The sequence below is a fragment of the Balaenoptera musculus genome, chromosome 8 (assembly GCF_009873245.2).
Source record: "Balaenoptera musculus isolate JJ_BM4_2016_0621 chromosome 8, mBalMus1.pri.v3, whole genome shotgun sequence".
Lineage (NCBI taxonomy): Eukaryota > Metazoa > Chordata > Mammalia > Artiodactyla > Balaenopteridae > Balaenoptera > Balaenoptera musculus.
In genome coordinates this window covers 71,815,186-71,831,796 of record NC_045792.1, presented here as the reverse complement: position 1 = coordinate 71,831,796, position 16,611 = coordinate 71,815,186, and the positions used below count along the sequence as shown (strand labels likewise).

The 16,611-nt window shown below is 36.4% G+C and overlaps 1 protein-coding gene across 4 annotated transcripts in view; it reads right to left on the bottom strand.

Annotated features, from left to right (window-relative positions):
• The window catches only part of ZDHHC13 (zinc finger DHHC-type palmitoyltransferase 13), a 49,026-nt gene that overhangs the window by 17,219 nt on the left and 15,196 nt on the right, over positions 1 to 16,611 (bottom strand). For 3 of the 4 annotated variants that reach the window (XM_036861018.1, XM_036861016.1, XM_036861017.1), the window contains exons 2-10: positions 16,381 to 16,526; positions 13,466 to 13,588; positions 11,713 to 11,790; positions 10,025 to 10,169; positions 8,549 to 8,613; positions 7,023 to 7,185; positions 6,645 to 6,770; positions 3,938 to 4,071; positions 715 to 815 (exon numbers count right to left, since the gene is read on the bottom strand). In XM_036861018.1, the coding sequence (XP_036716913.1) occupies positions 715 to 815; positions 3,938 to 4,071; positions 6,645 to 6,770; positions 7,023 to 7,185; positions 8,549 to 8,613; positions 10,025 to 10,169; positions 11,713 to 11,790; positions 13,466 to 13,588; positions 16,381 to 16,526 (1,081 nt within the window). The remainder of the gene's footprint in view (positions 1 to 714; positions 816 to 3,937; positions 4,072 to 6,644; positions 6,771 to 7,022; positions 7,186 to 8,548; positions 8,614 to 10,024; positions 10,170 to 11,712; positions 11,791 to 13,465; positions 13,589 to 16,380; positions 16,527 to 16,611) is intronic. The other variant, XM_036861019.1, reaches the window with a different exon arrangement.

Below are 16,611 nucleotides of genomic sequence, written 5' to 3'. Positions count from 1 at the left end.
GGTGACTAGACTTGGCCTGGGCCCTGCTCCTTGAGTGATAAACCTATCCCTTAGATGAGTTTTTTTTTTAAGCTACGGGCTGCCATCCATTAGTAGGTCATGAAAGAAATAAATGGGCTATGACCAGCATTTGTTAAAAAGGAAATAGAATAGGATAAAACAACAAAATATCAGAGTAAAGCACATATTCGGATTATTGTTTTCTGAAACTTTTTTTCACGTACGTTTTGGGTGGCAATGCAAATTTATTTTTACTGTGTACTGAAAATCACTGCCTTGGATAATAACACTGCACTGACCACTGCTGAGGAGGACACATTTCCTCCAGTATTCTTCCCATGCAGGAGACCTTGGTACCCAGAAGATTTATTCATCACCTATAACTGCTGACCAAGTTAAAAGAACCATCGGACCTTGAAGAGAATCTCAAGGCAATACAACAAATTTTTATGGATCTAAATAAAACAGTAATTCATTATATTGTTTCCTTCCTATGGGTAATCAATACTAGACACCTGCTGTTTCCATAGTGTACTCTGAGATCATTTCCAGAATTCAGTAGATTTCTAAACATCTTCAACCAGGACCATTAAATGAATATAAATTTGACTTACTTTCCCTAGATCTCTTCTAGTAGCTAAATTTCTAACAATGGCATTAGTAATTTTTAAAAGCAAAATGAGATATGCATTTAAATGTAACCTGGAAGGATATTAGGAACAAATAAGATGAACCAAGTCACAAATATCCAAAAAACGGAACCCAGCAGAAAGACTGTTGGTAAGTACATAAGGTTCTTATACCCGACCAAGAACCTAAAAGAAAAAAAGGATAAACATAAGGTATTAGTGAAAATAAGCTCGAATCATATTAATTTTAGTTCTAAATCCCCTTAAGTAATAATAGTAATAATAATGATGCCCTCACATAACAACAACAGCTTTCACCGAGTGCTATGCGCCACTTTCCATGTGGTAACAGAGTTACACGCCATCATCACCCCATTTTACATGTGAGAAAACTGAAGCACCGGGACCTCATAAAGTGAATGTTCTAGTTCCCATAATTAACTTATACAGTATTCCATTCCCAGTAACTTTATACTTTCAAATCTTTTTTACTTCTATTGCAACATATATTTGTATTTCTTTCTTTTTTGGCATATCATATTTTCAAATACTCCGAAATGCAAAAATATAAATCCTTGGAGATTCACCTTCGCATTTAACAAGCTTTCTTCTAGAGGCTAGCAGGGTATTTCTGAAACATACAGATGCACACAACCTTGAGCACTGTCATCCTACAAACAGCTTGCAAAGCAGACGCTCGATGTAAAAAGACACGTAAAGGCGAACAGTGACACTAGTCATCAGACACCAACCATCTCGCTTGGGTCAAAAGCACCTTTGGAAGTCCACATATAACTTACTCAAACGTTGAATATTGTTGTCTCAAAAGAAAAAAATCTGTCTTTTACAATAAATACTCAATATAGTAAATCGGTGCATGAATAGAGATTACCTGGATCGACTTTAAAATTTATACCAGAAAAAAAAAAGGTTGATGATAGATATTAAAGGGTTTTTAAAAAGCTATCAAGATCATAAACACAATTATGATAAAATAATATTTGACAACAACTAAAGATCCCAAACCTCAGGTCCCCAATATGCTGCCAGAATAGGCCAAATAGAGCCCATGTAATCTCCATGGCATGGCTTGTCTGAGATTTTGCAGCAAAATATGTTCGACCTAATTAAGTGGTGCAGTGAACTACCTAGTTTGTAACAGCCTGCTACTACGACCTGTCTACTTCTAACAGGTATCTCATAGCAGCCTGGATCAATAAGCAACCTCCCGTGGAGCCTAATAATAGTGGAAGTTTACAGCTGCTTACCTCTGTGAAATTGGGACTCTACAGAGTGGGAGAAATAAAAGCAGTTGCCATATGAATTTGTCTGCTATTTGAATAGTGTACATATGCTAAGCCTAGCATATGAAGCCCTCAACTCGCAAACAAAAGTTTCCATATAAATTTTTTGTAATGGGAGTTTCTATTAAGACAAACAAACTCTCAAATGCCCCTATCCTAGGTGAGTAGATATTGCCAGCCTTTGCTTTCTCTCTGGAAAAAAGAAAAAAGTGATGATTGTAATTTGGCTTAAAATTTATCTGAAGACCAAGTCAACCCAATTAGTGGAAAATAAATGAATATCTCTAACATAAGTTTTCTGAATAGCAGACAATTTTAGGCATTTTGCTATTTTTCAGAAATTTGAACTTTTACTTAACATTTAAATTCATTTCCAGACTACTGTCCTGCTCTTGAGTGATTAAGAGGTAAAATTCCTCTAATGCTTTGTTTTTTGTTATAACAAAAGCAACTCATGCTTCTTCTACAAAGTGCTGGTAATCAAAAGAAGGACACAGAAACACTCATAATCACAGCACTTCCTTTCAGATTCTCTTTTATGGATCATCATCGTTACATTCTCCTTTCAGTGACTGAAAACGTTCAACAGGAGAGACAAGTGTCCTGCTTGTATGGGCCTTACATTCCAGGAAACAGTGATTAAGTGCCATGAAGAAAATACAATGGGGTGATGCAGTAGAGTCAGTCAGGCATGGCCTCGCTGAGGAGGGGACGCTGCAGCTGACGCCTGACTGACGTCTCCCGCTATGCAACAATATGGTATCAGAACCCTTCAGACAGAGACACGAGCAAGAGCCAAGGCCCCGGGTGGGAATGAGCTTGATGTGTTTTAGAAACAGAAAGAAGGATGGAGGGCAGTGAAGGGAAGAGATGATGTCAGAGGGGAGGGAATGAATTACATAATACCTCACAGGCAAGGAGTTTGGATGTCATTCTGAGAACAAGGAAAAGCCACTTGAGGGCTTTACACAAGGAGAAAAGACAAACTGGTTTGCCTTTTTAAAATACCACCCTGATTGCCAAGTGAGGAGGAACTACAGGGGGGTAAGAGATGGAATCAGGAGACCAGTTGGGAGGCTTGGCCGTGGGTGCCAGCTGAGGAGAGGGAGAGAGCAGACCAGCTGGGGCAGAGCAGGAAGCACCTGGTAATGTGCTGAGTGGGGGACGTGAGGAGAAAGGAAGAACAGAGGAGGACAGTAATCCAAGGATGGTACCCATTATTCATGTGAGGAACTGGGTGCCATTCTACTGGGAAAGGGAGGTGAGAAGAAGAGATTGGGGTGTGACATGATTATTGAGTACTGTGTGTCAGCCACTGTTCTAACCATTGTATTTGTATTAACGATGAGGCAGGCGTTGTCACAATTATCATCCTCATTTTATAGATGAAGAAATCGAGGCACAGAGAGGTAAACCAACTGGCTCAAGGTCAGACTGTTATGTGGTAAAGCTTGACTTGAACCCAGGCAATCTTTATATATATCATGTATGAATATTTTCCTAAAAATAGAACCATACCATAGTTACTATTTTATAACTTCCTGTGATCTAATTAGGTTGTTTCAACCAAAAAACATTAAGAGCAAAAATAACTAGTTTACTAGTTTAGATTTAGATTTAGAATCTAGATTTAGAATTTAGAATAGGAAAAAACAAAATTTCTGAAAAATGGGCAAAAATGCTTCGAGATGCAAAACAGTTACAAAAATCTCCTTGAGATTAACTGAGATTAACTCAGTTAATTAACTTCACTGAGATCAAAAAGTGAGCTAGGATATTTATTTTCCACCAATTGTCAATGCAGTTAAATTACTGGATTGACCAATTTGCTTTCAGTCAAATCATATGCCATCAAAGCTCTTCCTTCCCACCCTGAGGATGTTTCTATGTGATAAGTAACATTCATAGTTCAATAAAAATTTGCAACTCCAGCTAATCAGCAATAGAAATAAGCACTCAAATTGGAAATGCTATAACCAGCCTTGCAAAGATTAATATACACACCTTGGAAACAAAGATGTCAGAAAAAACAATACTATTAGAAGAAATCCTTTTAAAAGCCAAGAATCTGAATTGAAGTCCAATATGTATCCAACAGCCCACATGGTAATCACAGAAAGCATCAGCAGCAGGAAGAGCTATTAAGAGATTCAGAATTTTAGAACTTATGGATTTTACCTCCTAAGTATCTAATAATAATTAGTTCAATAGAAAAACTACTTCCTAAATATACAGTAACAATTAATACAACAGCAGAACACAGAATTTTTCTTCAAAATTGCTGATTGATAAATCTGAAGTTTGAGAAATTACAAATCTTGGAAACAATCTTTTAAAAGCCTTACATTAATAAAATGTTGCTTAAACATGTTTTGTTTTGCTTTCTTCCACTCCGAGAAATGGTGATCTTTTAAGAAAAGTGTTAATGATAGCTGACATTTAAAAAAATAATTTCTTTCAAACAGTATTATATGTCAGAAAGCATAAAGCAAGACAAAAAGACCACACAAAAATCAACACACCCAAGATTCGACGAAGAGAGTATAAGAGTTCCAACCTGGGCACCGGATGGTGTCATCCCCTAATAAAGAAGGTTAGAAGGAACAAGTTTGAATTTTGTTTAGGGCATATGGAATTGTAGATGCCTATGGACGTCTAGGAGATAGCCAGGAGTCAGTCAGAAAAGCAGGCCTACCACACAGGAGAAAACCTGGTGTTCATCAGTATATAGGTGGGAAAGCCAGGAATGAAGAGCATCCTGGACTGTGTGCAGGTAGAAAGGGGCAGAATCTTGGCCATCGGAAACACTCAAGGGAAAAAAAGGTAAGTCCCAAAAGGTAAGTAAGTAAGGGTGACCAGTATGACCAGAAAGGCAGGATGAGAACCAGAAGAAAGGTTCCAGTAAAGCCAGGGGAGAGAGCTTCAAGAAGGGAGTAGTTCTCAGTGTCAAATGTCACATGGAGGCCAAAGACTTAAACATATCCTCAGGATGCTAATAATTCGGGTTTATTCTGCAAAGTTAAAAGAATGAAGCGTCTACAAACCAACAGTGTGGCTATCTGCATTGAAGCCAGGCACCACATCTGTACAATGCAATCCCTTAAGTGCAATATACATGACCTTGGAAGTAAGCAGGGCTCCTGCAACAGCAAAGTGAGAAAATATATTCTGCCCTATCTTCTTCAATCTTTACTTCCCTAAGCCACGTTCTGAGGATGGATAATTTCAAATGATATGAAATCTTTAATATGCTTCCAATTCTAATTTGCATGATAACACAAAATGAGCAAGTCTAGATTTTTTTTTTTAAAAAGGTAAACTTGGAATCTACAAGCAACATAATCTCAGAACAGAAATAACAATTAAATGTGGATCTCAAAATTTTAATCCCAGATACAATACTCACAGATGAGCCACACTATTTCCTCATTCAACAAATATTCCAGTGCGTACCATATGCTAGGCACTGTTCCAGGCACTTAGGGGCACATCGATGAATTTAAGGTCTTTCTCTCACGGGGCCTAAATTCTAGCAGAGGAAGACAGACAAATGTACTAAATTTTATAGTATATAAAAAGCTAGATGGAAACCATTGTAAGGACTTTGGCTTTTATTCTGGGAGAAAGTGGGAGACTTCATAGGATTCTGAGCAGATGAATGATAGTATCTGACTTACATTTTAAGATTCACCTGGCTGCTCTGTTGAGAAGAGACTAGAGGTGAGTAGAGGCAGGGAGATGTCAGACAGCTGCAGAAATCCACATGAAAGATAACGGTGGCTGGACCAAAATGCCATGGTAAAGTGGTGAGAAGGGTCAGATTCTGGATATATACTGAGGGCAGAACTAGCCAATATGTTTTCCTGATGGACTGGATATGTGATATGACAGAGAAAAGGCAAAGATAACTGGAGAGCGGGAGTTGCCACCTACTGAGATGGGGAAAGCTGTAGATGGAACAGTTAGGGACAGTGGGGAGGAGAGATCAGGAGCTCAGTTTTGGATGTTATGTTGATGATGCCTATTGGACGGTGAACTGGACAAATCAAGGTAGCTGGATATGCAAGTATGGAAAGGTCTGAACTAGACATAACTTTGGGAGTTGTCAACATAGAGACGGCATTTAAAGCCATGGAAGTGCATGAAATCACCAAGGGAATGACTAGACAGAACAGAGGTCCAAGGACAAAACCCTGGGGCACTCTACCAATAAAGGGGGGGAGAGAGCAGAGGAGATGGCAAAGGAGACAGGAGTAACCATTACTTCTTTTTCTCTCCCTCCACATACCTAAATGCAAAATTGGTGTAGTATTCATGATGACCCTCTGCATAGAAATCCCATGCCTATTAATCTAGAATCATCCTAAAGGTATAATTACTAATTATTATTCGATAAGACGATACTATCATATATGAAAACGTTAAATAGTGAAATCAATTCAATACCCCATTTTAATAATTTTAATTATATTCTCTATCACAACTTAGATTTTGCTGGTCATTCGTGGAGCTTTAGAGCCATCTAGATAAGGACCAACAATAAACTGTCAATAAAAGTGCCAAATTTCCAACGGGATGTGTGGGAAAGATATAATCAGCAGATATAATGCAGCACTAGGCCAACTCCCTGGTTTCCCGATGCCTTAAAAAACAAAAACAAATGAACAAAACAGTTCTTATAGCCCACAGAATAGGCCCTGAATGAAAGTACCTCGCATTTCTGCAGCCACCTCCAAAGTCTGAAATTTTTGTTGGCTCGCATTTTGGCCTCTGCTTTTAGCATATGAATAATGAGCCGATTTTTGTTTTGCTGAGCCATATCAAGAGGCGTTTCTCCCTAAAAAAAAAAAAAAAAAAAAAGAAAAAGTTCAATTATATTTTTGATATATCAATACCATAGATGCTAAACATTTTTAAAAACTCACCAGAATCACAGATTCACTGTATTTATTCCAAGGGTAGCCAACTATTATTGTTTTTACTTATCTTGTCGTAACTGAAAACATATGTATAGCTTATCTTTATGTTAATTTATCAGTCTTCTAACTCAAGATATAATAAATTAAGGGAGATAAATACCTGGTCATACCTTAACATTTCGGATATCCAGGCTAGCACCAGCTTCCAAGAGTTTATCAATGGCATTAACATTTCCTGCTGCAACTGCCCAGTGAAGTGGAGTGTTTTGGTGTATTTTATCAACCACATTGAGAGAGGGATTAAACTTTAGGAGAAATCCAGTTGGTTCTGGCCTGTCTCAAAACAATAAAATAAAACAAAAGAGATATTAGATAGCTGAATGATTTGAAGGGTAAATGTAAACAATGAAACTGTTAGCTAACGTATCAATGAACCAGTCAGTAAGTATTCTGAAAACTGAGGAACTTCTCTGTGCAGAGTTCCATTCTAGGCACTAATACTGGAGAGTTCTCGCCCCAAGAGACATCTATTAAGTGACAGTCTGCTATATAATGTAATTTTAACATCAATACTGTGGAATAACTGCTTTTGTTTTTCAAATTTTTACTTTCATGTTGCTGTTCTATTGGTTAACATTTTTTTTAAACTTAACTTTGGCCAACATTAAATGCTATGTTATTTATCCAATTAAAAAATTAAATGTACAACATTATATTTGAGGAGATAAACCAAAAGCTAACTTCACATTCTCCCTCCAACCAATTATTGCATAAAGTGGTATAAATAATGTCCTAAAATATTTGTTTACCATAGAAAGTTATGGACTTGACAGCAGAGTTCAATGAAATATTTTTACTTCATCGTCAACACCTTCCCTTCTTTTATGACTACTCAAGAGATTCCTTTAATAAAACAATAATCTACTTTATTCTATCAAGATTTTTTAAACATTATACCTGACTTTACAGTTACCAACAAAGATGACAAAATGCTTTTTGACAAAATTCTACCCCAGCCCCACCTATCCATGAGCTACAAGGAAATGGCATCAGAACTAACTCAGTTCCTAGGGGAGACATCTTAAGTAAAAGCAGAATCAGAAATTAAGTACAACGTTGGAAACAAAACTGATACAGGGCAAACTGTAGCATGTATTTGAATAGAAGAATAACAGAAGTTGGACAATATGGTGATCAATAATCACAAAAACTTAAATATGTAAATAACTGATATGAACATATAAACATACTATTTTCATAGATCAGTTATAATTAATATTTTCAGAGCAGTCAACAATGTCAGAGAACCTCAAAATTTATTGTTTTCTGGAAAGTATATTTCTCATCTACATTTCAAATTATGAGAGCATTTAAACCTGTCGATATTCTTGAAAAATGTAAACTAAGAAATGTGCATCATGTTAATAAGTATATGCTGCGGAATCTCTACCTGTTCTGTAAGGAAACTTTTTTTCTTATTAGTAGCTTTCAAACTTTTCCCCAAAGCTACCAGAAAACAGAAAATTTACTTCAATGGTGCTTGTCTAACTACAACTACGTTAAAAGTCCATATCACAGTCACAAGATGGAAAATCTTACTTTCTTCCTCAGAATGTTGTGTCATCTCACAAAGACTAAGATACTTAAATTGCTGGATCAAGAGTCAGAATAAGGCAATTCAATTAAACTCACTTACCCAAGTACTTTGTGAGCTGATAACATGAGAGGTGTCTGCCCATTTACATCTGTCATATTCACACTCTGTTCAAAAAGAAGAGTCAATCAGCCTAACTGTAAACACAGTCAAGATTCTGTCTCCTCTCTTAGTAGAAGTATCTCTTTAATACATTCAACACCACTAGTGTGTCTATAAGAAGGATTCAAGTATCATTTGAATAAAAGAATGTTCTGCTTCACATCCATAGGGTTAAAATCCATTGATTCCTACAAAACATTTTTAAAAGGAAAATCTGAATATATGATTTTAAATGTTGTATGTTGTGAATGGAAGAGAGCTAAGGGAAAGAGAAAAATGTTGATAAACACCATCAAATATGAGACAGTAGAGACCTTAGAAGTCACTTAGTTTAGACTTTAACCGACACATTAATTCATACTACCCCCCCCCTTACACAAAGTCAACCAGTCTCTACTTAAACACTTCCAGTAATAGTGAACTCTTGATCTTCTGAGGCAACTTGCAATTTTGAACTTATGTTTCAAAGAGTAAAATATGAAAAGTTCTTTTTTATTTTCTAGAATATAGAAAAAAAAGGGAAATCATACCTCCAAGAGGATATGCTTCTTTTAATAAAATGGACCCAGATTTGAGGTATATGATACCTCAACCAAGCCAAAAAAAAAAAAGAGTCAATTACTGAATATTCTTATGGGCCTTGGAGGAATAAGCCCAAAGAGAAGCAGAAAAGATGACTCGTCATACAGCTTTCCAAAATGAGACCCAGGAGGTTATAATTATTCTACTTGAGTTGACTAAGTCTAAGAGGAAGTGCTTATTTAAAGAGAACACGATCATCCCAACAGCATTTGTGCAAACATGTTTCCACGCCTGTTACAGATGAGACTACTGATCTATAAACTACTTGCTACCAGAAAGCATATCCCAGGCAAGTAGAGCTGACAGTGAAACTCCCACCGCCAGCAACCTATAATTTAACCAGTGCCATAAATGGATGCCTCTTAAGGCAAGTCATTTTTCATGGAATTACTTTAGGGAACAATAAGAAACATACATTCAAATTGGTCTCCACTTGGACTTAAATAATGAAAGCAAATGATGGGTTAATTTAGTGATCTGACTACCATTTCCACATTCAATCAGAAGAAAAATACAGGCTTTGAAGTCATGTTTTTGAAAAACTCTGCAAATTACTGGGATCATAAGGAAAACTATTATAGGCTTACAAGCTTCAGAAACATCTATTATATGTTACTGAGCTAAATGACCTATCCTTTTTGCTCCAATGAAGCTGGAAAAGCAGTATTCAATAGCTAGACTTACTGAGGCTAGTATTTGAATATTTGGATATCTGTAACTTCTACTTTAAAAATGAGGGCAGAAAAAAAAAATGAGGACAGACTACTGGTAATCATCCTCTGAATCCCTTCAGATTTACAATAGCTGGAGCACAAGAAACGTTTCAAAACATACCTGTCCTTTTGAGATGAGATATGCTATAATGGGCATGTGTTGAAATAACACTGCCAGGTGGATGCTGCTGAATCCCTCTCCATCGATAAGGGTGGGGTCTGCACCATACTGCAGTAATAATATGACCATAGGTAAATGCCCTTGTCTGGAAAGAAAGGACAAAAATTATACTGTATTCTGTCACGCAAAAAAGAGAAAAATTCAGGGAGAAACCAATGTTCCTAAGACACGAAGGATTTTGGTTAGATTTAAAGAGTACTGCCTAATAATACACAGATTTTTAAAACACTGGAGATTCTCTAAATGTCTTTTACATAGATGCTCCAAACTTAGAACTATCTGGACGGTCCTTCTTGAGTGCAGGTAATAAACTTAATAACCTCCCAATCTACCTTAAATCTTATGTGTAAGATTACTACCATGTGTAAATAATTTTACATAACTAATGATAAAAATGGAAATTAAAAACCACTTAGACTTTACTGTTGCTATTTTAAAAACAAAAAATAATCATGAAGCAGATATGCCACAGCGTAACATTCACAGACTGCAGGTATACTGTGATAATCTTTTTCTTAGGAACTACATATTTTTCTTTGAAAATGGCTCATTTCTCTGGAAAGCACTGTACCTCAGTAGCTTAACAAGGGGATGAGCTAACCCCAGATTCCTCAAAATTCTTGGCTATGGAGAAAAGACTCAGTTCCTTGCCTTAGACGAACAATTATTCACTTCACTTTCAGGTTCATATCAATCCCACCAAACACAGAGAGAATGGAGTTAAAATGAAAGATGAGGGGCTTCCCTGGTGGCGCAGTGGTTGAGAATCTGCCTGCCAATGCAGGGGACAAGGGTTCGAGCCCTGGTCTGGGAAGATCCCACATGCCGCGGAGCAACTAGGCCCGTGAGCCACAGTTACTGAGCCTGCGCGTCTGGAGCCTGTGCTCCGCAACAAGAGAGGCCACGATAGTGAGAGGCCCGCGCACCGCGATGAAGAGTGGCCCCCGCTTGCCACAACTAGAGAAAGCCCTCGCACAGAAACGAAGACCCAACACAGCCAAAAATAAATAAATAAATAAATAAAAATTTTTTTAAAATGAAAGATTAAGAAGTTGTTAAGTATCCACACAGACGCTTACTAACTTCAGCTTCAGATGCCAACACATACAAGAGAAAAGAAATGATTGAGTTTACACTCACTGAACTACCACTTTTATCCATGTGATCAAATATTAAAAATATTTATTTTGATTATAAAATATAATACACATATTTGAGGTTGAGCATCATAGTGGAGCCCCAAGTTAAACACAAAAACATCATCTCTGCAAACTCTTTAAAACTGTAATTTATTTATTTATTTATTTTTGAATGAAGGGGTAAAAAGGAAAGAAAGCCTTTCAAATGGTCTGTAACTGCAATTTCCAATATGGACTACTAGTCATATACAGCTACTTAAATTCAAATTAGTTAAAATTAATTAAAATTAAAAATTCCATTCCTTAGTTGCATTAGCCACATTTTGCATTTCATGTATGGCTAGTGGCTACCTTACTAGACAGCACAGAATAGAACATTTCCATCATCACAGAAAATTCTACTGGAAAGTGCTGGTCTGTAATATTCAGAAAATGAGTAAGTCACTTTTGATTTTGAACAGCAATTTCAGTATTTAAAGAAACCTTTACCTGATGGCCCAGTGAAGAGGAGTTGAATTTAAATCTCCGCCCAACTGATCTACCACAGCACCTTTCGAAATATAAAACCTGTTAAAAGCAGACATAAATGAAAATAAGATTTAAAACTTAAAATTCATACTAAGAAAGAAAACATCAATTTTTCTTAGTAATAAATGTATTAGAAAACAGAAATTATAATAACACCCCTCCCTAAAAACACTCAGATCTACAGAGGTCTGAAAGATTCACACAACAGCATCAAACAAATCCCTGGTGAAATATTCTCATCATGTTAAGTAATTACTCCTGCTGTCATGAGCATTCCATGACAACTATACACCAAACACATAATAACTACTCTCTGCATATTCTAACCACCACAACACTCTTGAAATGGTTTATATTCAAAAGGTTTCTATTACAGATATTCTACTTAACTGTCAAGAAGAAAGGCGAAACTATGTCACTGCTAACAGTTTAAAATTAGAATTACTATGTGGGAATGAATTCTAAAAGTAGGTAGCAAAAAATTAATTCAAAATCCTTTCCGAGAAGTTAGACATTTTGAGCATTTCACTCTCTATTTTGGGGGCACAGATGGGATACACTGTATAAAGTGAAACTATAAGGTAAAGAGACTTATTTTCTTCAGCGGTTTACAGGAATTAGTCTCGTTATTTCAAAGTTGTGTTTCATATATCATATTATCTAAACAATACACCAGTTTATTTCCACAGAAAAGGAGTTTACTTGTGAGTATATGTTTATTCTAAACTTTAGTATATTTCTACTTTTTTAAACCTCAAGGATTTTAAGTACGTATAATACAAAACATATACACATTCACATACATACACATTTTACATGCTAAGGTATAAAACAAAGAAAAAACAAAAACAATGGGTAGGTAGTAGTGCTTTATGAAGGAGAACTATTTTATATAATCTAACACATGCCTACTTTAAAATGTATTCCATATATAATTTTGTTTTTAAAGTTAAATTATTCTCCCACCTATCCATTCCTCCTGGCGTTATTACAACATAAAATATTTCAGTGATTCTTCTAAACTAGATGAAACTATCTGTTCTGTCCTGGAAAATGTGTTATGCTTTCCCTTTTCAAAAAATGTTCAATTTCATTGCCTGAACTCTATCTTTATGATGGGCCTCTGTGGCTCTCTCTCTCTCTATATATGGCTGCACTGGGTCTTCGTTGCTGTGCGCGGGCTTTCTCTAGTTGTGGCGAGCGGGGGCTACTCTTCATTGTGGTGAGTGGGCTTCTCATTGCAGTGGCTTATCTTGTTGTGGAGCACGGGCTCTAGGCACGCGGGCTTCAGTAGTTGTGGCACGCGGGCTCAGTAGTTATGGCTCGCGGGCTCTAGAGCACATGCTCAGTAGTTGTGGTGCACGGGCTTAGTTGCTCCGCGGCATGTGGGATCTTCCCAGACCAGGGATTGAACCTGTGTCCCCTGCATTGGCAGGCAGATTCTTAACCACTGCACCACCAGGGAAGTCCCCTGTGGCTTTATTTTTAATTTTCCTTTTTGGGCCACTAAGAGTCCTGGTCCAGACGATCTCTGAGGTCCTTTTCAATACTACGATAACCAATGTGCATGGCACAAAGTTTCAAGTATTCATTTACAGTAAAGGATTAGAGATGGTTCAACATACATACTTGAACTTGAAGGAAAAAGACAAATGAAGGAAAGATCTAAAATTATAAATACACTCTTAATTAACACACATATATCCCATCTTACTTTACAAGATCCAGCCTGTTGTTAATAGCAGCCCAATGAAGAAGCGACACATTTTCTTTGTCTGGTTGCCTGACATCATATCCTGCTTCCACCAACTCTTTACATCGTTCAAAAATCCCGTATCTGAAATAAGAAAATGCATAATTGATACCATTAAAATAATTTCAAATATCAAAATTTCTTCCTTTTATCATATCTTTATCCCATCTGTCTTTCAGCCAACATAGAAATACAATAATTAACAAAGATATTCACAAAGAGGACAGATTATAAAGCCAAACAACAAAAGTAAACCTGGCTACTGAATGATCAGATTAATCCATTTGGAGTTGAACTTGATTTTCTTAAATAAACTTTAACATTCACGTTTGCCCTCTTTCAATAAATTTCATTTGATTTTCCACCAGGAATGCACCAGGAATACATGGTGTTGATTCTGGATGACAACCTTATCCCTGAATCAAACAAAGCCCAAGCAATGACCTCACAACAAGGGAGAGAGACTAAAAGCAAACTTGGAATGGGATAAATTCAACAATAAAATATGCACACAGTATAGGTATAGAAAAGGAAGGAATGATTAGCCCTTCCTGAAGGAGATGGAACCTGATACACAAGCTATGTTTTATAGGTTGAAGGGAAGACATTTCAGGCAGAAGGAATAGCATGTATGAAAACCAGAGATATAAAACTGCGTGGATGTCTGGAGAAATATAAGCAATTTAGTACCACAGAAGCATTAGCATAAGAAAGGCAATGGCAAGAGATGAGGCTAGGAGAGGTAGGCAAAGACTGCATGAACCTTCTCTGCCACGCTTTGAAATTTAGACTTTATAGTGCATGGGGAAGCCACTGAAGGTTTTAAAGAGGAAAGCACTCAGACTTTGGGCTGTAAGAAAGATCACATTAGTGGCAGTATGGAAGCTAATTCAAGGCCAAGACTGAGAGACCAGTTTAGAGGATCTTGCAATAGAGGCAGGCGAGCAGCAATGGGAGCCTAAAGAAAAAGAGGCAACAGGAATGTAAAAGGAGGGACAGACTGAGGGATATTTAAGAGAGTTATTGAACTGACTCACTATCAGAATGAAAAGCAGGAGAGAAATATCTCTTTTTAATGCTAAAATAATTTAAAAAAATCATTCATTAGCACTATTTCTTTTCAACAGAAACTATTAAGACCCACCAGACTATTTAGCACTTTCTCTGAAACTTACTTCTATTTAGAGGGACCTGAAAGTTTCGATATGTCTTCAAGGGTCAAAATCAAACAAAATGGAAGAATTGTCTCTATTTCCTACACTGTTAAATAACTTCTGCCTCACCAAAATGTGTGTGTGAGCCTGTCTGTCTGTCTTTATGGCATTTTTTAAAAGATGGAGGTACCCATTTGACAATGCTAAGTGAAAATATTAATAAGAGAATGAATTGTTGATAATGATACATATGTATTGGGATGGCCAAAAAGTTTGTACGATGTTACAGAAAAACTCGAATGAACTTTTTGGCCAACCCAATATTTATATTCTCCATCTTTTAAATATCAACTTTAACATTTTACTGGAAAAGAAATACTCCCTTTACACGAGAAATATAAAGAGTACACAATAATTAGGATTTTGGTGGTTTAGAAAATACAAGAACACCTATCCTAGCTAGCTCTCTTTCACCCTTCCCAAATACTACCTAAATATATTCTCACAACCACTTAAAGTCCAAGACCTGAAGAAAATTTTGGGAAATATACATAACGTGGGTTTTTATTGATATTCCCTGTGAATATAGCCTGATTTCTCACACTTATCATTACAGAGCTTTACTGGTAGCAGAGAAACATTTAAATGTTTCCATTCTAATTAAAGCAAATATCTATTTACCTTAAGACCACTCTCATCTTCATATAAATATAATAATACAAACAATATCAAACAATATTCACCTAAAGTAGTGGTTCCCAGAGCCTCCAACGTTCATATAAATTAGTAATTAGAATATTCAAATAATTGTCAATAACTTTTTAACTAACACAAGCAATACATTAGTCTACATTAAAGCCAAACAGGTTAACTAATCACCAAACATCTTTGCTTTTGACAGAAATTATATCAAGTTAGTACAGTTACATTAGTTTCTTTCATGCAGATTAGAAGCTCTGATGGGCAGGCTTATATTTGATTACTAAGAAAATGGATTACTAATTAACATAATCTGACAGATAAAATATTTCAAAATATATTCAACGGCAAGAGGTGGGGTAGATGTTAACAATCAATGAGATCCACAAGGGTGAAAATGTTGGAAATGGTTTAATGCAAAAACCCACAAATGGAGATCTTAAGGGGAAACTTTCAAAACATATTTCATTTTCAGTGCAAGCAAAATAACTGTCTATAGTTCCAAATGGTCAGAAAACCTACTTCTATTTTACTGACTTTTTTCCAGTGCACCCAGAACAATAGGTACATAGAAAGTACTCAATAAATAAATGGTTTAAACTACACATCAATGTGTGAGTTGATATTTTTCTATCCCATCTTCATATTTAGGTTGTAGTACATTTTAAAAGACTCAGATTTGTGTTTCAAACTCAGAGTCTAGTTTTAGTGTCATTTAAAACCATTCATTCACTCAACAAACATTTATTGGGCACTTAATACAAGACAGAAACTGTAAAAGTACTGGGGTTACAAAGATGAAAAAGACAGGCTTTTGCTCAGAAGTTGCTCACAATCTAATGCGAGAAACTAATAACAAACAACTAAGGTGTACTGTATTAAATGTTCTGATGTTGGTATGACAAACATACTATTACTGGAGAATGAAGGGAGGAAGGTGTACACTGGAGTGCCATGAACCATACATGCGTTATTATAATTCAACAGAACCTAAGGATAAAACAAAGCATTGGGAAGACTTACTGAGTAGCTTTTACAATGTCACAGTTACTAGAATCCTCTATAAGAGGAAGAGCTTCTCTCGCCTTGGCAAGTTCTTTGTTTTCATGTGCACAGACTTCATGTCGACCAAATCCTGGAGGGTGGGGGCCGTGGCTGTGATTCCTGCACTGAAAAGTAAGAGTAATTTGACAAGGCTCAGTAAGAGAATTAATGTCACATTCAATTACATCATGAAGCACTTGGTACTATCAA